The sequence below is a fragment of the Lacerta agilis genome, chromosome 1 (assembly GCF_009819535.1).
Source record: "Lacerta agilis isolate rLacAgi1 chromosome 1, rLacAgi1.pri, whole genome shotgun sequence".
Taxonomy (NCBI): Eukaryota; Metazoa; Chordata; class Lepidosauria; order Squamata; family Lacertidae; genus Lacerta; species Lacerta agilis.
Genome location: NC_046312.1, coordinates 107874692 through 107899948, shown reverse-complemented (window position 1 = coordinate 107899948; position 25257 = coordinate 107874692). Strand labels below are relative to the sequence as shown.

Genomic DNA, 25257 nt, shown 5'->3' with positions numbered 1-25257 from the left:
ACTGGCACTTGCTTCCGAGTAAGCATGCACAAGAAGAGGATCGGGCCCCTTAAGCCTCCCAAACGTTATTATCGCACCCATCCTCTCGGCGGAGAGGAGGGAGGAGTGTCGTTTGCCAAACCTCCTTCCTGGGAGGGCTGGTTCTTCCTCCCCCCCCCCTTTTTTTCTTTTTCTTTTTAGCAACTATCCCTCCTCTCGATATTATGGTTTGTGCCAAGCGGATCAATTCCTGCCCTCGACTGCGTAGGGCTACTCCTGCTTCTAACGCGTGTAGCAGCAGCAGCAGCTCAGCCTCCGCCCCCTCGGTGCGCTCCCTCCCCCCACCGCGCGGCTGGCTGGCTGGCAGGAAGGATGGGAAAGAGGGAGGGAGTGGATGAGCGAGCTGCGGATGAGGGTTAAAGGTGCTGCTGGCAGGGAAGTTTGAAGGAGGTCGCCGCCGCTTGTGCGCTCCGGCAGCATCATGGCGGAGCAAAGCGACTCGCCCATTCACGTCCAGCAGCAGCAGGAGCAGCAGGAGCAGGAGCAGCAACAGCCGTCGCCGCAGCCGTCGCCGCCGCAGCAGCAGCCGCCGCCCCAGCCCCAGCCGCCGTTGCAACAGACCCAGCCGGCGCCCGCTGCGCCGCCCCCGACCCCCGCGCCTCCAGCCGTCGGCTGGCCCATTTGCCGGGACGCCTACGAACTGCAGGAGGTGATCGGTCAGTGGCGCGTGTAGCAGGGAGCGGCGGCGGCGGCGGGTGGCGGCGGCTAAGGGGGAGGCGGGTGGTTTGCAGGGGATGCCTCGTCAGCCGGCTTTGGGGCCTACCGGCTTTTTTTTGAGCTTCCTCAGCCCAGAGGCTCTCATTGCGGCGGATGCGCCCGGCACTGCAGTGCCCGATGCTGCAAACTTGACTTCCTCCTGCTTCAGGCACCGGCTCTTTTGCACAGCGCCGCTTTCATCTCGCTTCCTCTGTTGCAACGTTCCGTGATCCGGGGGAGGAGAACGGAGCCCGGCTCCCCTGCCTGCCTGCCTGCCTGCATTGAGGGGTGGGGCATCAGCACCCAAACAGAACCCCCCTCCTTTGCTCTCTGGATTTCTCTACCCCACCCCCCACCTCGCCTCCCCGGAGTTTTTCCTTAAGCGTTGCGGCTTCTGCTGGCCTCCTTAAGTTGCCATGGCACTTCTTGCCTTTCTGGCTCCCAACTTTCTCTCTCTACTGTTAAGTGGGGAGATGTAAGTCAACCCCGGCCCTCCTCAATCTCTCTTGTCCACCATCCCCACGCCCCCACCCTCAAATTCCTTTTCTCCAGGTGCAGCAGCGTCACTCTTGCATCCAGAAACGCCACGTCTATCAGTTTTAAATGATAGTTTTCTTTCTGCACATTTCCCTGGCAAAGGGCTCCAGTTATGGCTCTCGTTTCTCTCCCCTCGCCACCATCCGTGCCCCACCCCTTAAACACATTCTTCACTCTTTAAGTAGGTTTCTTTTGGAATGGCATCACTATTACCTAAGTTTTTAATGTGCCCATCTTTCTCTCCCCCCCCCCCCCCAGTTTAATAATCTCGTTCTGTGTTGCAGCGATGTTAGCACAATGTAGGTTGGGTCTGTTTCTTGTTTCTTTCACGTTCCCCAGGAAGTTAAATTAAATAAGCCTGAGGGGTGACTTGGATGCTATTTGCTGGGCATCAGTCTTGTTTTACAGAGAGAGATAACACGGCTGAAGCCTGCAAATGCAACAAAACTCCAAATCCAGGAGTGTCATTGCTTTGTGAGCTAGGCCGCATCCAGCAGTGGTAACTCCAGTGGGGTAGTATCTCTTGCAGTTGTTTTTAATATTGATTGCCTCAGAACTGCTGAAACGGACATTTAAAGAAAAGAAGAGAGCAGACTCTCCTTTGGGAAGTTTTGGCACCCCTCTCGCACTTGCCAAGATGTGCGTCTGTATTGCATGTGGTCTGCTTAAAAAGAGAAACCGTATCCTTTTGTCCTTTGGATTTTTTAGTCTTTTTGTCCTGCTGCCTGTCATCCTACTGCTTTTTTTGGCCTTCTCACAGCCATGGCACTGAAGTAGCTGAAGGATGCTGTGCAAGCAAGGTGCCTAAGCTCTCCTCTTTTCTGCTTCTCGAGCAGGATGGTATTCTGCAGCAGCTCCACTTGTGGATTGCTAGCATCTTCATTGTCCAGGGGGAAGAATACTGTACCAGCAAAAGCACCTTGTAAAACTGTTTGCCCACTTAACGTTCTTCATCAAGATTTTGGGGGCACTTATCAGAGTCGCATTGGACTCAACAGGCTTACTTCTGAGTAGAGATATACGACCGTGCTTTTCTGTTAACTATATGTTCCAACATTTATTGCACCAGTTTTAAGTGGTTTGTTTTTTTAAAGATCAGTTCATTGGCAGAGAACATTGCAGGGACAGTAAGATAATATCTTTATTGGGGCCAGTGGATGTTCATTATGTGGCTTCTGCTCAACTTTTCCTCGGAGAGGGATTTATTTTAAAAAGGAAATTAAAAAGAGAATTATTATTTTTCTGGGTGATGGTGTGCAATAAGCCATGTCTGCCTTGGTTTCTGACCGGTTAGCCTTAGAGACCTTGTGTTGACACATCTTATGTTGCAAATGGAAACTCTGCTTTTGGAAATAGCTAAATTGGTAGACATGAGACTCTTAATCTCAGGGTTGCGGGTTCGAGCCCCACATTGGGCAAAAAGATTCCTGCATTGCAGGGGGTTGAACTAAATGATCCTCATGGTCCCTTGAAACTCTACAATTCTGTAAATTTGTGAAATGTAAGAGCCAGCCATGTCTGGCCATGTTCTCCAATAGGAACTGAGCGTGTCTCTTGTAAGACTGCTGCATCATGGTAGGAGTTAAACAAGCCTCTGCAAGAAATCAGTGAATCACTTTCTTAGAGTGGTAGCCTAAGTGTGTTTATTTGGTAGTTCTATTGAATTCCATGGTAGTTGTTCCCTAGTCCCATGTGCTTTGTAAGTGAAGCTGTAATTTATCACTTGTCCTCCTTTCCAAAATGCTTAATAAAGATTTTATTAAGTAAGCTAAGCAGGATGAAATCCCACTGACTTTTAAATGAATTGCAGACTGTCTTTATTTAAATCAAGGGGACTTCTTTCTCCAAGAAAACAAAATCTGAATTAATTAGGAAACTTTAGAAAATCAAAATCCAGTGAACAAGCATGCACAATCATTGGCTGCCACAACAGTTAAAACATACCAGTTTGTAACAAAAAATCTGGCTTTGTTCAGTTTAGGCACATGCTCTCTTGCCACATAGCCCACACACTTTTTGTGGTATAAAACTTACATTCATAGACTAGGGAGTTGTGAAATGAAGGATTTCTGTTTTGTGCTGCCATCTTAATTCTAAGCAAGATTTGCTTACTAGGAAGTGACCACCATTGAGCGCATGGATAGGACTGTACTTTAAGTGCCCCATGCTTTCCAGGTATAAGATCTGGTAGTGGAATGGAGACATCAAATGACCATACTGTTTGGAGAACAGCCTAAAGATTCATAGTTTGCACAATAACAAACACAATAACAAACAAACAAAAACAATAACAAAGTTGGGTTACCAAGAGAATCGGGCTTTAACTGATTGATAGAGGGTTCTGAATTAACTTTTAAGAGAGCCAGGGTAGATTATTAATATTTTGGGTCCTTATATTGAATCCAGACTTCATTTAAACCAAATGATCACTTCGAGTGTTGCTTAATATAATCAAGCTTTTAAAAGCAACTATTTTTTTAATCTTGGTCCTTTAATTCCATACGATGACTTGTAGCTTCTTTGTATTATGTATTGCTTACAAAATGAGGAAGATGAAGGCCTAAACTAGGCATGTGAAAATCAGCTTTGGATATGAGCTAAGCATATTCACCTTTCAAAGAACAAACAGAAATAGTGCAGTCTTGAACTTGTGAGAATAAATGTAACTTAAATCAAAGCTGCATCTTTGCTCAGGGTTTCATAATCACCATATTTTTAATAAATATTTTAAAATACATTATATTATGCTGATGTTATGATAGGCACTAGGTCTGAAAACCCTAACCGGTGCAATAAGTCGGTTCATTCATTGCAAACATGAACATGTAAGATTCCTGATTTTGGCTTAGTTTGAAGCTGTGGATGTTCAGTGCTTATGGCATTGTAATAATACATGTCTCTCTGAGTTGCATTTTTGGAAGGATGTTCCAGATGGATCTTAATTTAATCCAGAGCAATGCTCCTTTTGAATTAACTTTTCAGATATGTAAAAGCAGTGACAGGCCACAAAAAGCCAGTTTTATTATTGTAGTTGCAAGGTAGTTGTGCAGTGAGTCTTGTAAAATGCTTGCCCTGATTAAATGTGGCTTACCTGCAAGATTGTTTTAAAAGCATGATTGGACTAGTGTAACAACTGTGATTCCTGATGGAAGCATATTTGACAGCTAAAAGTGCCAGAGGAATGGATTTTAACTTTCTCTGGTCTAATCCAGATGACACTTATCAGCTGGCTTTCTGTTTCCTTTTGTATAATTTGCATTGCATTCATTTTCAGGTCAAGATAATGTAATCCAGAGGTCAGCAAACTTTTTCAGCAGGGGGCTGGTCCACTGTCCCTCAGACCTTGTTGGGGGCTGGACTATATTTTGGAAAAAAAAAATGAACGAATTCCTATGCCCACAAATAACCCAAGGTTGCGTTTTAAATCAAAGCACACATTCTACTCATGTAAAAACACCAGGCAGGCCCCACAAATAACCCAGAGATGCATTCCAGGCCCGTCTGCAGGCCAGATTTAGAAGGCAGTTGGGCTGGATTCGGCCCCCAGGCCTTAGTTTGTCTACCCATGATGTAATCTCTGAATTGGTTCTTAAATACTATTTACTTACAAGAAGAGCATGCAGTGTGTACCCACTGCAGCAGTTAGACATAATTTATTCTAGGTCTTTAGTTTTCGTTGGGGAAATCCTCATTCTGACAATTGGCTTCAAATATCCCATTGCTGTTAATGGGTTTGAATACCTTACTGGTGCATATCAAGGACAGTAGAAGAGGACGTTGCCTTACGTTCTTTTAACAATATTAGATAAACTCATGGAGAATAAGATGATCAATTGTCCACTTCTTCCTACTCTTTGTTTCCTGCTACTTAACCAATTCCCGATGCACAAGAGAGCCTCCCCTCTCATTCCAGGACTAGTAAGCTTACTTTTATGAGGTACCTCATTGAAGGCTTTTTGAATGTCTTGAGTACACAATCTCAGCTGGATCTCCTCTATATACACTTGTTGACACTCTCAAAGAAGTCCCATGGGTTGGGAGACAAGACTTGCCCTTGCAGAAGCCATGTTGGCTTTTGCTTCAGCAAGGCTTGTTCTTCTATATGCTTAGCTACTGTATCTTTAACAATACTTTCTAACAGTTTTAGCTTAGAGAAAAGGTAAGAGATGACATGATAGAAGATTATAAAACTATGTCTGCCATGGAGAAAGGAAACTATGTCTGCCATGGAGAAAGGAAAGATAGAGGAAAGTCCCCCCCCCCCATAACACTAGAATTTGTGGACATCTGGCAAAGTGAAGTGTTCAAAGATTTAGGGCTGATAAAAGAAACTACTTCAAGCAGCTTATAATTGAACTACGGTATATAGCTCACTCCAAAAGGAGGCAGTGAGGGCTACCCAACTTGGAGGCTTTGATTAGATAAAATCATGGAGGTTAAGACTGACGACTATTAGCCAGGGTGACTATGTTCCATCTCCACTGTCAAAGGAGGTACATGCCTCTAAATACCAGTTTCTGGGAATTGCAAGGGAGCAGAATCCGATTGTGTTCAGGTCCTTTTTAATGCTTCCCATGGGCATTTGGTTGACCACTGTGTGAACAGGATGCTGAGCAAAGAGAAACCAGAGGAGGAGGATGGCTCACTGAGCCCACCATCCCATACACTCTTGAGTACTTTTTGGAAGATTCCATAAACAGCTCAATAGGTTTTGTATTATAACCATCGTCTTAAAATTGGGACCCCAGTAGTCTTATTTAATAGATACAAAACACAGGTTTTCTTTGTATGAAGGTCTGCTGGCTTAGTTTAGTGTACAAGAACTGTGGTGGCAAAAGGGCTGCCAGGCAGCATTCAAGACCCTTGGGAATCTGGTTGGGAGGTTCTGCTTTCCCTTTAGAAACCACGGGAAAGTAAGATAGCAAAGGCTTTTCCTTCTTTCATCCTCAGTGGAAACCTTCCTTATTCCCTGGACTAAGCAAAGCTGCTCCTGGCACACTGTTGTCATTGCATCAAACTTGCAGGGTTGAGCAAAGGGGTTCATAAAGTTTCAGCTAGATGAGTTTTGCCCAGTTTACCTATTGCCATAGTTTCCCACTTTAGTAGCAGCTCTTTGCCCTGTAGTTCACTATAGTTACCTGAGGAGTTGGTGATTTCGCTTGTGGATTAAAGCGAAGCCTCCCAGGGAGCTGTTAATACAGTTAGCAGACCAGCAGGTTACTTGCAGCTTAAATAGGAGGTAACAACATTTTTTCTATTTTTAGGCTTTGCTTAAACACTGAGGAGTGACTTTAAGGGGGCGGGAAGAGTCTATTAGCTCCTGCATTCAAGCTGTTGCTTCTTGGCCAGTATATCTGAATTGCTGTATATACCCTGAGATTCAGGCTTGACAACTGGCATTGAGGTCTCACCCTTTCAAGCAACATCTGTTTGTACACAGGCGAGAGTTCATTGTGAGTCGCTTTACTCATGCAGGTAAAATTAAGCAAATACCTGTGCACATACCATTTTTTTCTGAGGGTGCAGTTCAGTTCAGCTTCCTGATTATGTCAGCATATTTACATGAACAAAGCATACTACTCTAACAAATGTCAACGTGGTTTTACAGATTATTTTAAAAGCTGCTGTCCTTGTATGGAGTCGTTCCCCCAAGTTTGTGAGACTGCTGCACGCTCAAGAACAAAGGGCTCCTATGAGAGCTATTTGAGGGTTTTTTCTTACTTCTGTTTACATGTGGCTGTTTTTGATAAGAATGGATCTCTTAGTTTTCTCTGCCAAAGGAGGATTATGTTCATTGATGAAAAATGTATGAAGATTTTCTGGAATTCTCCACTCTGTAGAGGAGGATATAGTTGTTGCTTTGCAACTGACAGAGGCATCCTGGGAAGAGATAGCTCCTGTCTGCTAATGATCCCATGAAGAAAAAGTTGAGGAGGTCTGTGCCTCTTTGCCTTATGTAAGGACGAAACTTCCTTTGAGAATACAAAAGCAGGAGTTCACAACAGCAGCCATGTTTGCCTGTCACACTATACCATGGTTTAATATGTTATGTAGGAGCAGTATGCAACTCATACTTCCTTCCACATGGGGGCAGGATTTTGGAAGCTCTTTCCTCCACTTTGTGGGGTTTGTTGGTTCGTTTGAATGAATGGTGGTTTATACTGTTGTGTTGTGCGACTGTTTTCAGTACAACTACTTTTAGTCTGTTGGAATTGTGTTGTATGTATTCTGTATATTTCTGCTGTATTAATGTAAATTGCCTTCAGAACTTGTGGTAATAACGTGAACACATAAGGGAATGATAATTTGAGGTTTGTTGTGCTGTCCGGATATTACTTTTAATTATGGTTTGTTGCAAACACGTCTGCTTCAGACCATGTTGTCTTTTTAAACTACGGTTAGTTTTATGTTAATGGCCATTCTGTGTCCAGATAACATGGCAAGCTGTGATCGGGGAGGAAAGGCAGAATCAACATTTAATAAATGAAATAAAGGCTTAACAGTGGAAGCAAAAGCTTCCGAACTTCTGTTGACAGTGTGGGAAGACACAAGAAGAGTATGCTAGCCCACAGGTTTTTGTAGCTTGTTCCTAGTCATGCAGCTTGGGTATTAAACCATTTGAGAAATATGAATGTTGCCACTATCTGCAGGCATGACTTGAACGGCAGAACGCTAGTTCATTAGTTCGTTCATTTTGTGCTATGTACATTGTGATGGCTGATATTGCCAGTGTTTTGGTGTTGGATCACTCTGTTAAGGTCTTACAATAATAATCTAGTTTTGCAAACACTTAAGTTTGCAGTTTTATTACTTTAGCCTTGCATACAGTTGAGGCCCACGGTGTTCCCCTAGGCCAGTGGTTTTCAACCAGTGTGCCGTGGCGCCCTGGGGTGCCTTGAATGATGGTCAGTGGTGCCACGGGCAACACTGGCCTCTGTCCCTCTTTCCTTCCCTCCCTCATCTGATGCCCTCTTGCGCCTCTGCCTCCCAAAGACTTCCACAGCTGTTTGTTGCAGCAGCCCTGGCTATAAGCTCCTCAGGTGAAGGGTGACGGACTAGCAGTGGATTGGCAGGCTTTCAGTCACTGGTCTCCCCCCATCCGTGTAACGTTAGAAACTCAGATATATTAAAAGGTAAAGGGACCCCTGACCATTAAGTCCAGTCGCGGACGACTCTGGGGTTGTGGTGCTCATCTCGCTTTATTGGCTGAGGGAGCCAGCATACAGCTTCCGGATCATGTGGCCAGCATGACTAAGCCACTTCTGGCGAACCAGAACTGTGCACGGAAACACCATTTATATATTAGCTAATTATAATATTATAATTATAATATTATAATTATAATATTATAATTATAATATTAGATATATTAGCTAATTGCAAAATGGTTCCTTAAACCTAGGTTATGGTTGCCACAATGGAATGCTTAGATGCCTTTTTTTGGCAGTGGAATTTTTTTTCCCCATTTCATTTCAATATCACTTTATATTAAAAAATAATAATCTCAAAGTGGTTTACAACAAATTAAAACATCAAACAATCCAGAATAAAACAAATTTGAGAGCCAGGGAAAATATTTCAGATCCTCCTCTAAGTCACAATTTGCTTTCCATACACACACACACACACACACACACACACATTCAGCCCGGACACTGAGATCCAGCACAGAGGGCCTTCTGGCGGTTCCCTCATTGCAAGAAGCAAAGCTACAGGGAACCAGGCAGAGGGCCTTCTCGGTAGTGGCGCCCGCCCTGTGGAACGCCCTCCCATCACAGGTCAAGGAGATAAACAACTACCTGTCATTTAGAAAATACCTGAAGGCAGCCCTGTTTAGGGAAGTTTTTAATTTGTGACTTTGTATTGTATTTTAATATTTGTTGGAGGCCTCCCAGAGTGGCCGGGGAGACCCAGTCAGATGGGCGGGGTATAAATAATAATAATAATAATAATAATAATAATAATAATTTATATATATATATGTGTGTGTGTGTATATATATATATAAAATCTACTTAAGTTATATAACTGCCCCATAGCAGAAGTACTGTAGGAAACCAGTGTGGTATAGTGGTTTAGAGTGTCAGACTAGGATCTGCGAGATCAGGGTTCAAATCCCCACTCGGACATGAAGCTCACTGGGTGACCTTGGGCCAGTCACAGCCTCGTAACCCACCTCATAGGGTTGCTGTAGGGATTAATTTAGGAGCAGGGTGAATCCTGTACTCTTTGGGATATAAATGCAATAAATAAGCTCTTCTGCTTACCTGCAAAAGAAAGCTGGAGGGGCCAGCCAGATGGAGATGTCAGTCACCAATCTGGCATCCAGAGATCTCCACATGGTCCCAATTGAACCCGCGCCAGTTGCAAAGTGCGCCTGGCACCTGGGGGATTTAGAACACTGCCTATGTGGAGATGATGGGGACTGAACCTGAGGCATCTTTGCTTGCAAAACAGATACTCTGCCATCAAGTCGCAACCCTTTCCCTTCTCTTGTAGATGTCAGGTGCTAAATCTTCTGAACCTAAAACCCTACCCGAGCCCGAAAATAAAGTTGCCAGACTACATGGTGGAAAACCAGAGTGGAATTGCTCGGTTGGGTGCACATTTGTCTGAGTTTTGCTACAATTCCCAGAATAGTTTAACGATTAATCCCTCTTCCCAGAGAACTCTGGGAATTGCAACTCTCTGAGGGGAATAGGGTTCTCCGAACAGCTCTCAGCATCCTTAACAAACTACAGCTCCCAGAATTCTCTGGGGGAAGCCAGGGCTGTTTAAAGTAGCATCATTGAGCTCTAAATGATAGTTGTGAGTGTGGCCCTAGTGAGGACCACATGCTTTACTTGGTGCAATTGTGTGAATAAAGCCATCCATATGACCAGTGGTTTTTTCTGTGGGGGGAAAAAACGGTAGGGGAACTCACCACAAAGTTTGTTTGTTGTGGGCCCAGTCACAGTGCCGCCACCCTCTCGGGCGGTGGATAAATGTAAGATATGATTAATAAAACCAAGCAGACAATAATCTGGATTAGAAATGGCCACAACTTTATTAATTACAGATTATAGGTGGATTTTGGCTCAGGCATTGGTTACATATCTGTTCCAGCCCTGCCCCCCTGACAAAAATAATAATTTTTTAAACAGGGTGGATTTGATTTAAATCAAACTGATTTAAATCACGATTTAAATCACTAGTCAGTAAGGCTTGATTTAAATCACAGTTTTCTACATAAAGACTAATTCTTGCTGGTATAACTTGAATATGCAAGTAGATGAAGATTTTTAGAATAACAACTTTTCATATTAGTTTTTATCCCCAGTTTAATAGGTTAATCATTCATATTTGGACAACTTTTCTGTTGTACTTAGGAAGGAGAAAAATAATCATTACCTTAATAATAGCAATTTAAATAGATTTATTAGATCCATTCCACTCCAAACAATCAGAAAAATATAGTTTCTATTCTATTCACTGAACTTCTTGAAACTTAACACTTGAAGGGGTTGATTCTGTATTCATAGGTTTGTAGAACAATAGGATTAAGGTCTTTTTCTCAACTCTGTTCATGTTATAACATTTTTGCTGTGAAGAAGAGGCATGTGATCTCTGCTGAGTCAAATTCAGTTTTGAGAACTGCAAAAGTAAACCAAGCATCTTGTAGGCAGAGAAACTGCCCAATAATTTTACAAAAACCTATGGAAGAGCATAAAGGACATTGTGAATGGATTAATGGAATTTATTTACCAAAAAATTTAAACATATACAGCCTTATTCTACATAATTAAAAAACTAATCTTTATTTCATGATTCAATAACCTTTGGATGGTAATATATTTTCCCCAAAAAACATTTTATTTTTAAAAATCCAATTTAAATTAAAAAAAATCTGATTTAAATAAAAAATAATAACCCGATATTTATTTATTTTTTTTTTTAAAATCATTGATTTTTATCCACCCTGTTACAGATTATAGGTGGATTTTGGCTCAGGCATTGGGTACATATCTGTTCCAGCCCTGCCCCCCCCCCGACAAAAATAATAATTTTTTAAAAGCCAAGGGAACTTGGTTCCCCCAACTTCCTGCTCACAAAACCCCCTGTGTATGGCCAGCTGCTAAAACAGTCTTATCATATTAGTAGCTTCCCTACCAAATACCACTAATGTTATAACACAGTTAACGCTGTTAAAATATTGCTTAGTAAAAGCCTAAACTTCTGTTCTGGCACGCTTGGTCTCAAAGTCAGCCTGGACAGTGCTGGCTCTGCAAAGTTTGGCACAGGGTAATGCGACCAGATCCTTCTTCCTGACAGCTGCATTTGTAACCAGCTGCAGTATCCTTACTAATTATGTTGTCCGAGAAAACCACAGCCAGATGGAACTGGCTTTGGAGGGACAACTGAATATCCAGTCATATGCTGCAAGAGAGGAATCAGATGTCCTGGGATAACAGCCCTCCTGAGCGCACTTTAGTTTCAAGTGCATTTGCAGTTCTGCTGCAGAATAATAAGTAAGCGTAATGATAACCGAGTGTGTGCTGTGCTTTCAAGTGTTCAAAAGGAGTTCCTTACAACAACCCTGCCCAGTAGGCCGGTATCACCCCATTGTAGTGAACAAAGGATTTCCTTTTTTAAAAGAATAAATAAATTGAAACTTTTCAGCATACAATCCTTTAAAAAAAACACTAATCTAAATAAGAATAAAAAACAACAAAAAAGAGAAAGAGAAGAAAAGAGAGAGAGAGAGAGAGAGAGAGAAACCCAAAGCCCTCTATCAGAGGTGGATCTTAACCCTTGCCTCGCAGCTCTCACCTGGGGGAACAAGGGATATTTTGATTCAACATACTCCAGGGACACGGGTGGTGCTGTGGTCTAAACCACAGAGCCCAGGGCTTGCCCATCAGAAGGTCAGCGGTTTGAATCCCTGCGACGGGGTGAGCTCCCGTTGTTCAGTCCCAGCTCCTGCCAACCTAGCAGTTCGAAAGCACGTCAAAGTGCAAGTAGATAAATAGGTACCGCTCTGGCGGGAAGGTAAACTGCATTTCCATGTGCTGCTCTGGTTCGCCAGAAGCGGCTTTGTCATGCTGGCCACATGACCCGGAAGCTGTATGCCCGGCTCCCTCGGCCAGTAAAGTGAGATGAGCGCCACAACCCCAGAGTCGTCTGCGACTGGACCTAACGGTCAAGGTTCCCTTTACCTTTACTCTTTGGGCTACCGTGTGTATAGGCAGACTAACTTAAGTGTTGGCTGCTTTGCTGCAGGGCAAGCTCTGCTCAATTTCCAGGTGCCCCTTTCCCCTTAAATAGTCTGCTGGAATGCACATTGCCTCCTCACTCCTCTGTGCTTTACCTTCACTCCTGCCCTCTCTTGCATGCTTTGTCTGAATTTGTTTTGCCCTATGAGATATTTTTCTTAAATTTTAACCTTGGAAAATTGCTCTTGATGGAGAGGAGGTAGCTTTCTGATGGTTGTCATTTTGATTTACTGCCCATGCTACAGCCTATAAGTTACCACCAGCACACGTTGACAAAAAAGAAATACTTTATTTACTGTACAGAAATACTGCAAAGCATTTATTTACAGTAAATAAATATTTACTGTAAATAAATGCTTATTTGCAGTAATAAATAATACTATTAAAGTATTATTTAAATAAGTAAATATTTACTTATTTAAATAATAATACTTATTTAAGTATTATAAATAGGCCTATTTAAAATAATAAGCATTATTACTTAACAGTGTTTATATCCTGTTCTTCACTGAATGTTTTTAATCTCACAGCGGAGAACAAAGTAATACAAATAAGCAGAAAAAAAGAATACAGAAATTGCAAAAATCGTATTAGCAAGCCCTATAAGCAACAGCTCAAAAATTCAGTCGTAAGGTAAGCAAGCGAAACTGCAGTAATAAAAAATTGTATTTCCAATTTAACCAAATACCTAGGTAAAAACAAACAAGACAGCTGGGATAGGTAGTTGGTAGAGCACGAGACTCTTAATCTCAGGTTTGTGAGTCCCATGTTGGACAAAATATTCCTGCATTGCAGGGCGTTGGACCAGATGATGTTGTGCCTTCTAATTCTACAATTCCAAGACATTCAAATAGATTAAATAACCAGTGGTCTTCGCAACAGTTCCCACCCTGTTTTTCACTTGCAGTAGCCCTCTTCCTCCCTCTTCTGTCTCTCACACAAAGAAGACCCCATTAGACCTCAGTGGCATTTGAGTAACTTAACATTTCCCCCTTCCCCTCTAATCCATCCAATCTCCCCCCCCCCCCAGCACCATGAACTGCTGTCCACAAGCATCTACAGCAAGAAACTCCAGCCCTTTATCTACAGTAGCAACAGCCATGCACAGAAAAAGCAGTGTCAACGTGCCACAGCTGGTGTTTCTCTCCCTTTCCCAGTAGGGCTGCTAGATGGATTTGCTTCCTCCTAGGGGCCAGATCTACTGAGTCGAGTTGCTGTGCTCACCAGGTAGGCCTGATAGAATCATAGAAATGTACAGTTGGAAGGGACCCTGAGGATCATCTAGCCCAGCCCCCTGCAAATGCAGGAACATGCAGCTGTACCATATGGGGATCGAACCTGCAACCTCGGCGTTATCAACGCCATGCTCTAATCAGTTTGAGCTTTATGGCTGACCTGCTCCTGACAGGCATTTAGGTAAGAAGTTAGTAACCATCAAAATAATTCCACAGATGATACAACATTTACGAGTCATAATACTAAAGTTTTTGGTTTTTTTAAAGAACAGAGTGGGGGGAGAGCTCCAAACTAGAGGGTTTGGTTGAGGACTGTTTCTTGTGTCATTTTTCCACTTTGAGGGGGATACAGGAGTAGGACTTATGCGCTTATCTTTTATCCTTGCACAAGCAGCAGACCAGAGCATCACTTTCCTGATTGCTGCCTTGCCTGGGGTTCATTTCAAAGCAACATTTCCACCCCACCCCTCCAGATTAAAGCAGTGATTTAAGTGTTTGCACATGATTCACAGCTGATTCAAGGGGTTTTCCACACCGGTCAGCCAATCACCCATTCCCACCACCCTTCTGAGTCATACCCCTCCCCACCCTCTCACTATATATAAGGGTCTGGTGACTTCTGTTTCAGTGTATCTGAAGAAGTGTGCATGCACACGAAAGCTCATACCAATAACAAACTTAGTAGGTCTCTAAGGTGCTACTGGAAGGATTCAAGAGGAGGTCTTTGTATTTGTAGTTTGGGATATATGTACCTGAATGTGAAACGTCAAGGGAGAAGGAGCCCTGGAATGTAAGCAGGAGCTACTACTGTATCTCAGAACATTGTACCTAAGGTGGTTTAAATTTTTTAATAAGCCTTCAGTGGGTGGCATTATAGGTCGATCTGCGACATGAAGAATAAGAGATTGACCTTCGTCTTAAGTGGGTCGTAGTTAAAGCCACAGTGTTGGCGGTGGTGACGGTAAGGGGAGGCAACTGCAGAATCGGACAACAGCTACTCAAAATGCAACAAATCCAACAGCTACTCAAAATGGCTGAACTTATTTTGAATGACACCACAGGATGACTGGCTCTATTCAGATGTTAACAAGCATGGCCAATGGGCCATGTAAATAGCTTTGATGGTAGTGCTTGAGAACTGGTCCACAGAGGACTCTTTATGTGTAGAGGAGATGCACATGTTGTCGTTAGGAATGAATTTTCTCATGTCCAGCAAGCAAAGCCTCTTCAAACTTGATTTATTTATTTTTGCCAGATAGATGGTGCACTGAGAGAGATTTTTCTTTCTTTTTTTCTGTTACAGAACTGCTTTTCTTTTCAGAGACTTCCAGGGTGCAATGGAGAGAGCCTGAGTGAAGATGTTAATAATTAGTTCCTTGTTAATTAAGTGGCAGATTGTTATGACATCTGTAGGGTTAATATTTCCACTTTCTCTCCCCTCTGGGTATTTGACCTGATTTGAGCGCCCTGTATGCTGAATTAATACTGGTTTTATTCCAGTTGTATGATTAATACCAACTTAAATCATCTCGCCAGACTAATTACATCTCAATACTCTGTGGACAGAAGCTGCTTTGTGAACTTGATGTGAATCCACAGTTTCAGGAGAGGTGTATTTAAAGTTGCGTTTTAAATTATAAAATGGCCTCGCTTTTGGTATATGTGTTAGGCAGAAAGGTGGGGTGTGGATTTAAGAAGGCGTCAAGGTGGTGATTACCCTCATGCTAGTGGTGATTTGTACCAGGTGTTGGACCTCCAGATTTGCTGAGCTCCCATCAGCCCCTGCAAGCATGGTCCATGGCAAGGGATGATGGGAGTTGAAGTTCAGCAACATCTGGAAGGCCAAAGATTCCCCACACTTGTGGTAGTGAATCACTCTGTGCAAAAATACTTAGGTGTGCAAGAGCAGCATAAGCAGACCTTCCTCAGCTGCAGGGTGGATTTGATTTAAATCACGATTTAAATCACTAGTCAGTAAGGCTTGATTTAAATCACGGTTTTCTACATAAAGACTAATTCTTGCTGGTATAACTTTAATATGCAAGTAGATGATTTTTAGAATAACAACTTTTCATATTAGTTTTTTTATCCCCAGTTTAATAGGTTAATCATTCATATTTGGACAACTTTTCTGTTGTACTTAGGAAGGAGAAAAATAATCATTACCTTAATAATAACAATTTAAATAGATTTATTAGATCCATTCCACTCCAAACAATCAGAAAAATATAGTTTCTATTCTATTCACTGAACTTCTTGAAACTTAACACTGAAGGGGTTGATTCTGCATTCATAAAGGTTTGTAGAACTATAGGATTAAGGTCTTTTTCTCAACTCTGTTCATGTTATAACATTTTTGCTGTGAAGAAGAGGCATGTGATCTCTGCTGAGTCAAATTCAGTTTTGAGAACTGCAAAAGTAAACCAAGCATCTTGTAGGCAGAGAAACTGCCCAATAATTTTACAAAAACCTCTGGAAGAGCATAAAGGACATTGTGAATGGATTAATGGAATTTATTTACCAAAAAATTAAACATATACAGCCTTATTCTACATAATTAAAAAACTAATCTTTATTTCATGATTGAATAACCTTTGGATGGTAATATATTTTCCCCAAAAAGCATTTTATTTTAAAAAATCCGATTTAAATAAAAAAAAATCCGATTTAAATTAAAAAAAAAAATCTGATTTAAATAAAAAAAATCCCTGCTCAGCTGGTAGATCTTGGGTGCTATTAAAGGTTGACAGTGTGGGAGACGCTGTTCGCTTCGTAAAAGTTATTCCCATGCTCCTGGTGCCAGAAAACAAGCCGTGGTCTAGTTGTCATTATATCCAAACCTTGACCCATGGCTTGTTTTTTCTCCCAACAAACCATGAGCAAAAACCCAGGACAGACCTAGGCTACAGTTTGTAGTTTGTGTAGAGAGAAACAAACCATGAGCTCAGCTTTCAGGGAACATGGGGAACTAGACTCCGACTTGTTTCATCTGCAGTGCAACAGCAGGAACAGCGGAGAAGAGAAGCATTTAAGTGATAATTCATTTTTAACTATGGTTTAATGTGACGTGCATGCCAAATCTTGGTGATGCTGTTGGCACTAGATGGCAGAACTGCTACAAGAAGTGTCATATGATATATGGGATATGCCTTTGTTGGGTCATCAAACGTTTGATGCCATATGGTCAATAGGCTAGTTTACTATGTACGCCAGCATAAAGATAGAGGAAAGAGGATGCAAGAAAGATTTTGCTAGTTATGTTGTAAAAACTGTTCCTATGCATACTTACTCAACATTGTGCATGGGAATGCAGCCCGAATAATTTAGGATGGTACCTTTTTCAGCAAATGTTTCTAACTCTTGAATTTTTAATTATTCTTAATATAGTTTTTTTCTGGCTTGGAGCTATCTCATTTAGAGGCAATGAGAGCAGGATGGTTAGTGTTTGGAGTTGTACCAAAGAAACTTTTGCACTTCTTTCCTCTTCATGCTTAACTAGTATTTTGTAGATCTCTGTTTAATAAATTAACTACTAGTTGATTAAATTTGATATCTTAACATTCAGCTTTAAAAATCCAGGATATAAAATTATTTATTTATTTATTTATTTATTTTACTGGACTATTCATAAGTAGGTGGACTATTCATAAGTAAGTCCTGTTGAGTTCAATGGGCCCTATTCCCAGCTAAGTAAGGATAGCATTGCTGTCTTAGTCTGAAATAGTTTAATCTTGATATGATCTGGTTGTTACGGCCTCTTTGCTGTAGTTTGCAAACTTTTGCAGCTATGGTGAAAAGGAAGAGAAATTTTGGTTGGTTTCGGTGCCTTTCCTTTTGTAATGAATTCTCATCTCCCCTTTAGTTAATTGCTATTAAAGTTCAGATTTGCATATTATGTTTCCATACGCTGCAAAGGGGACCCTGGAAGTTTTTCTGCGGGAAAATACAAGGTTTAAACATAGTTGTGGATCATACAAGCAAGGTCGGAAAGAGATCCCTGAGCAGCAAACAAGACTGACGGATGCCCAGAAAACATAAGGGGGTGAATTGTCCTTCAGGCAATTTATGAGATTAGAACTGCTGCCTTTTCAGACTTTGCCCTCTGATCCCTGTGCAGCACGTTATAGCAAAAAAAATATTATTCAGCGCTGGCACGTGGGGAGACCGCATCCCATTGTCTTGGTAAGTGCTCCTATCTCCTGGCAACATCTTGCCACTGATGCCAGGAGACTGAGGACTACGTTAGTGGCCCCTCGCTGGTGCCAACCTGTGTCAGAAATCGTCTGGGAAATGTGTCTTTCTAAGAAAGGCTATGCTGCTTACATACAGCAAGGCTTAGTGTCCAGTAGGTGACACCGAAAATGAAATAAGCCCAGGCCTCAAGCCTGACGGGGAGTCAAATAGGCTGCACCTTCCCTCTGGGTCAGTGAGGAGGGAGTGGAACGACACTATGGACTTTTATTAATTGCTTTGTATTCTGTGAGTCTGTTGTGGTGCTGAAAAATGATTCCCCAGCTGAGCCCTGTTTGTGCCACACCTGCTACACGAGAGTCGGCTCAGGCTACCAAAGACTTTGCGTTTCACTTCCTGAACTGCAGCACCTCCATGCTTTCTGGTGCTTTTCATACACACCTGTCGGTGTGGCAGAAACATTCCCCCCTCCCCACACTCACGTATTTTACGCAGAAGGTATTAGTCCATGGGGGGGTGGGTGTTTCTTGGTTCAAATCATTCGTTAGACAGCTGTGAGGTGTTTTTCACATTTGTAATGATAACAGATAGATTTTATCCAGACACACCCAACGGTTCTGTTCCGTGGCCTGGATTGTACAAAGCAACTCACAGGCCTTGGGCTGCAGCGAATTCTGATGCATAATCTTTGTGGGGATGCTTTGCCCTCCCTGTTGCACCCCCACCATCAATGGGGAGGGAGACATGCTCATTAATTAGGGGAGAGGCATTTTTTGTTCAGTTATCTACTGAGATGAGCAAAAAGAGAAAAGGGGCATAAAGGTTCTCATTTCTAGACTGTACTGTAGTTCCTTGCTGCCTCTCCCCCCCCCCCATTCTGCAATCTATGCCAGTGAGAAAAGACAGGAGGTTTCTACTGGCAGTCAGCCCGGAAGGCTAATTAACTGGAGGAGGGGCTAGTATTTTTCCAGTACCTCTCCGGGGAGAGCTGCATTTAGTCTTCTTTTTTTTTTAAAAAATAAAAGAAACCTTATATCAAGTTTGTTTTCCCAATAAAGCTCCTCCTCACATTTTGCAAACGAGGCTTCATGGCACAGAAGTGAGACCCGTGGATGTTTACAATTTCCTGAAAAGATTTAAGTAGTAAATTTGAATATGCATTTGATCTTTATTCAGATTTCATACTCGTTAAGAGTATCTGATGAATGGCTCCTGGTCTTAACTTTGCACTCTGTGTACCAGCTGCTCGTGAGTGTGTGTGCCTGATTTGTGCCTATTACAGGAGCATTTTGTCCAAGATGTGCCCATTTAGTTGCATATTAGATTTTTTTTTTAAAAAAAAAAAATATTTGCTTATCTTTGGAATGAGTCTTAACAACTTTTTCCAGTTGCCAAGCATACTTACTGTCATAGTTTTGGAACTAGAGCTCTATGATTGCTGGGGCTGGGGTGGAAATGCCGATTCGAAACAACTTTCAGAGAGTTAGTTTTGTTTGCCACAACAAATCAAGACAATTTTACTGTGGCATATGCTATTTTTTGTCCCATCAGACACAGGGAATTTAAGAATTGCCTCATGTTTTGCTGAAGTGCACTCTAGTCCATGGAAGTTTATACTATAATAAATTTGTTTGTCTTTTCAAGCAGATTTGCAGGTAGATGGGAATGCACGGTATTTTCTACATGCTAGGGAAAGAGATTTCTCTCTCTGTATACTTAAATAGAGGTATTGGAGCATGCCAGTTGTTGGTTCCATGGAAGCAGGTTGGCATCCTTTCTAGATGATCTGAAGGAGCACATGCTTAACACACACACACAAAAAATATAGAATTAAGTTTTTTGTTTGATGTAGGAAGGAGGATAGACGATGACCTAGAACCAACATGTACAAAATACTAGTTTGAAACTCTCTTAAAAAGGTAAATACTATGCTGGTTGGGAGTGTGATGGGCATCCTAGCAACAACTGCAGGGCCACAGGTTCTCCACCGCTGGGGAAATATAAAGAAGGGTTTGTTGCTTACACTTACAAAAGTTTATTGTTTGGTGAGGTTGGTGCCCAACTCTTGTGGGGTAGACACAAAATGCATTGGTTAACTCTTTGACACTTTAAATATTATTGTAGAATATAAGACACTGCCTCCTCTGCGGTATATTGGGTACCAGCCTGTGGATATACCTAGAAACCTAGTCTATTAGCTGTTTTACCTTATCTAATGCAAAATAGAGGGACTGTGATCACAATTGCTGAGATGAACCCATCCATTCGTCACACAATTCTTAGCAAGTGTTTGAATTGCCTGATACTCAGGTAATCATGATGAGTTCATGGTTTTTCTCCTCTCCCCCATACTTATTATCATGTTAATTCATAGCTTCATTAACATAATTCCTCTCAAAGGTTTACTTGACCCAGTGTGTCCATAACTGCTAAGACACATTAGAACCCTCCCTGTCTTGAAAGTATTATAGGAAGAGTGTAGGAAACCTCTGCTCTTCAACTGCTCTAAGGTTAAAGGCCCTGAAATACACGAAACTTAGGACAGTTGGTTCATGCTGGAGTATAACATGACTGGAGTGTGGAGTATGGAATATCTATATTGTTCACCATAAAAAATTATCCCATGGCAATTTAAAAATAAAAAACATAAAGTACAATGAGCATATCAAATAACAGTAAAACTGCAGCAGCGAAGTATTTTGTTTACTTAGGAAAAGTATATTTCCAAATGTTGCAGATGGGATATTGGATTTATTTCAGTGGTTTCAAATCTGAGTTTAAAAGCACTGGGGATGAGGTACTGGTAGATATTTTGGAGTAGGGAGGCTGAATGCGTTGAAGAGTCAACTATCAAGCTTCACTCCAGGTTTGTTAACCCGAGCTAACAACTCCCATCTACACAGTGAGGCGTTCCGTATTTTAGTTGCATCACTGCTTCACATACAGAGTCGATTTGTGGGTCGTGATATTTCCTTGTGTTACTAACACAATCACTTTTTATCTTTTTTTATCCCAGGATGAGTCAAGAACATCTGGCCTTTCAGATGATCTTACCACCTGATTCACCCTTTGATAAATAAACAGAGGTTGAAGGAGGTTGAAGCCGGTTCACGGGTGATTTTCTTGGATGAACCAGTGCATTAGTGCGAAAGATGTGTGGGACCTAGAAAAGAGTGAAGTGGCTTGTTTTTCCTCGCAGTATGACATGATGGGGGAAATTCTTCTGTGGGTGTTCAGAGTTTTCAACTTTCCTGTTTCTCCTGACACCTCCTAGCAGTGATGCTTTAACATATCTGCCAGGAAAAAAATGCCTTTACTGCTCCATTTACTTAGTTTGATGTTTTGTTTTATATTCTGCCTTTCTTCCATCACAGAATGTCATGTGGATGGTCCACCCAGGCACTGAACAGGCCAAAACATGCTTGGCTTTAGTAGACTGCATTGTTAGACTTCAGACCATAGTCTGCTATTCTTTAGTCTATTCTCACTGCTGCTGTTGCTTCGTATTCACTACAACCCATTCACTGTATCTTTTAATATTAAACTGTTCATAATATTAAACTGTTCATAAAACAGATTACCAAATGTGTGATTTAAACTGAGCATCTGGCTTTGCTTGCCCAACCACTAACCAGAGGCTCAGAGTGTATAAACTCTTAGCCACTTACTGTGTCTCTCCATCATCCACTTGGTGCGTGCAAAATGCTCAATTCCATGCATACTCCCCCTCTCTCTTCACAAATGGTAAGTGAATCATTTTCCCGTTGCATCAAAGCTTAATGTACTCCACTGGTAGATTTCAGGTGTGAGAAATCTCCCTGTAGAGTGGAGAAAGAATGCTCAATGGCTTCTGATGCCACCAGATGAAGTATGGAATATTTCTCTCTATCTCTCTCTCTGTCTGTGTGTGTGTGTGTGTGTGTGTGTGTGAGAGAGAGAGAGAGAGAAGATCTGAAAGGTGTTAGAATATCAAAGGCATATGGAAAACAAGGTTCTTTTTGTTCTGTAAAATGCAGATGTACTCCCTTTTCCTTTTTTCTGTTGCTGTGGTTAGCTCTTAAGGCCTCCCGTTTTAAAACAGAACGCAACATCAATTATTTTTTTTACTCTGATGTTATATTTTGTGTGTTTGTGCCAAGGAGTAAGGACTTCTTTCTTTTAATCTCTTATGGAATTGTTACAACTTTATCTGTTTTCTCATCCTCCTCACCTAAAGCAGAGGAAGACAGTGACTCAGCAGGCAACTAATAATATAAAGGAGTCGCTCTCAAGCCTTAGTGAATGCCTCAGAAGCAGTAATGCATGGGCTGTTCTTTTCCTACCACACTCCTCTTTCAGCTGGCGTGGAGGGGGAGAAAATTCAACACAAGAGGAGTGTTTGAAGGAACTGGTCTCAGCTCCACGAAGCAGTAGCTTATCTCTTGCTCCCCAAATGGCTCATTGTCACTATGACGGTGGTGGCATCTCTGTCTCTGTAACTCTTCCCACTGGTCAAAGGTGGGAAGAGGCATTTCAGGTTCTCCTTTGAACCCACATACTTCTTCTGAAATTTAAAAAATGGAACATGGAAGAATCTCTCTAATGATCTCTCTCAACTGCTTAACCTCAGGCCAGGCTCATTCTGTTGTTTTCCAGTTTCAACACACTGTATATTGCTGCAGGCAGTGGTGTGGGTTTTCTGGAAAGGTTTTCGTTGCGCAAGTTTCATTTTATACGATGCTCTCTAGAGCAGGGCTGTCCCAAGATGATATGGCACCTGAGGCGAACCACAGAATGGTGTCCCCCCCCCGGGGGAGAGAAGAGCTACACCAGGAAGAAGGATGGGGAAATAAAGATCTACATTGGGAACAAGGGGGGATCCAATTAATCTTACCCAACAATTGAAGTGGCAATCAAAGTATGTTGTGGGGGGGGGGGAATTGGCGAGAAGGGTGGGTGCAGAGCCCATGAGACTCCAGACGGCAACCTCTGCATTTCCTCCCTAGAGGTAGGAGGAGACCTATTGGACAAGATGCTGCTGTAAAGATGGCATTAGAGGGGCTGCCATGGAAGTGGCAGATTTAGCAGCAGCAGTGGGCGGCGGTGCATTGCTTGGGAGGCCAGATCTGCCCCTGTGGATCCTACCACCGAAGGCGGTCACCTCACCTTGTTATACGCCAGGGGTGTAAGCGACCAGGCAATATGGAACTCCCCTGCTCTGCTGAAATAAAGGACCTTGAATATGTAATCTTTTGCAACCTTCCCGAGATCTTCAGGTGAAGGGCAATACAGTGGTGCCTCACTAGACGAAAATAATTCGTTCTGCGAGTATTTTCGTCTAGCGATTTTTTCGTCTAGCGAAGCACCAATGCAAATCGCGGTTTTCACTAGACGAAAAAAAAAATTGTCTTGCGAGGCAGCCCCATTGACAAATTCGTCTTGCGGGGCAGCCTTCCGCTAGACGAATAGCTTCGTCTAGCGAGTTTTTCGTCTAGCGAGGCATTCGTCTAGCGGGGCACCACTGCATAAATATTATGGGATAGGGATACGGATACAATGCAATACAATATGTATTCTCTTGTGGCACGGCAGTGATCCCGTGTTACAGCGCAGCCGGCCTTACCTGCATTTCAATTGTCGTTTTAAATTACCTGTTTGAGGAAGGCGGCCAGATCGAAAGAGTGAACAAGAAGAGATATCACTAGAGTGAACCAGCAGGCCGAGATGAGCTTGAAACAAGCCGTGGCTGTGTTTTTGTTTTCTAACCACCACCACCCCCATTATTATTTTTTGATAAAGCAGCCTATTTAGGATTTCCATCACCCCCCCTCTCCATAAGAGCAGTAACAAATGGTCTTTGTGTGCTTTAGAACTGAAAGAACAGAATGTGACAGAATCCGAGCACCGAGCTCTCCCTGCTTTTGGGAACTTCAAAGCTGCGTGCTTCTGGTGGCAGCGGATGGTTTGCAGTGCCTGTGACTTCTAGGTTCAGGGAAAGCTTTGGCTGCGTGGCCACTTAACATGCAGTGTTAGGGTCTGTTGAGGACGGCGTGCCTTAGCTTCTGTTGACACATGTTTTAAGTGCAGACATTTTCCCCGCTAGAAGGGCCGTGTTTGGCGAACTCTTGGGCGTGGGGAGAGGAGAATATCCCAGGATTTTTCTTGGCTTTGCTTGCTAGTGTACAGATACACATTCTTTCTTCCAGCCAGGGGCATTCCGAAGAGAGATCCATTTTTCTTGAAAGGAGAGGAACAGGAGGACTCATCTTTAAACGGTTCTCGGCAGTGAATAGCACACAGTGTTGGGGGAACATTAACGGACGGGTATGTCTGGTAGTTGTCACCTAGCTGTGCTCATCGACTTATGAAGTTGGCTTATGTTAAGGCGGCGTCCACACTGCAGTTTATTTAGTTTCCCTGACATTTCCCTGTTGCGTTGCACGTTATATTTGAGCTTTCACACAGTGTAAAAGCCACTTCCAGAAAAGCTAATGGAATAGAACGTAGAACAAGTTTAGCACTCATTTCTGTGCCATTGGATTCCTGGAAAAAAAAAAAACACTTTGCAGTTTCCTCAACCTAGAAAATCGCATGAATTTTGTGCTGCAGTTTTCCAGCTTCATGCCACAGCCATTCACATGACGAGCCATGAGGTGGCGTGCTGACATGCGTTTCCTGCCCATTTCACAGCTTGCATATTTTTTTTTGCCTGAAGCCAAATTGTGCCAGTATTTTGACATGGAAAGTCATGCCAGAGAGGTAAAGCCCAGAAGAATGGCAGAATGTAGAGGGAGAAGGATGGCATGGAGGAATGACATGTATGGATGATGGTATAGTGGTTGAGATGCGGTAGAACAGGCATGTGCAGTGTGAAAGGAACACGAGAAAGCTCTAGCCCAGGGTTTCCCAAACTTGGGTCTCCAGCAGTTTTTGGACTACAATTCCTATCATCCCTGATTGCTGGTCCTGCTAGCTAGGGATGATAGGAGTTGTAGTCCAGCAACAGCTGGCGAGCCAAGTTTAGGAAACCCTGCTCTAATGCGATGAACTCCACATGTGAATACAGCCCAAGTCTAAGCTATTGGTCTCTCAGTTGCACCCAGTGTTGCCTATCCCAGTTGGCAGCTGTTCTCCAGGGTCTCAACACAGTGTGAGTTGTGTGTGCAAACTGCCGCATCATGTGTGTGTATGAGCATGGGTGCAGATGTAGATGTAGCGCAGGTAAGAGGTGCATGGATATTTGGGTGGTTAGTTTCAAGACTGGTGTAAATGCATGGCAAACCATAAAAGCAACTGTGGCCGAAGACAGGGTGAGGACATGTAGGGCA

The 25257-nt window shown here is 42.6% G+C and overlaps 1 protein-coding gene across 1 annotated transcript in view; it reads left to right on the top strand.

Annotated features, from left to right (window-relative positions):
- Positions 1-267: 267 nt before the first annotated feature.
- The window catches only part of STK39 (serine/threonine kinase 39), a 104480-nt gene continuing 79490 nt past the window's right edge, over positions 268-25257 (top strand). Inside the window, 3 exon segments of the mRNA XM_033166499.1 lie at positions 268-517; positions 520-603; positions 605-695. Of these exon segments, the coding sequence (XP_033022390.1) occupies positions 461-517; positions 520-603; positions 605-695 (232 nt within the window). The 5' untranslated portion in view covers positions 268-460.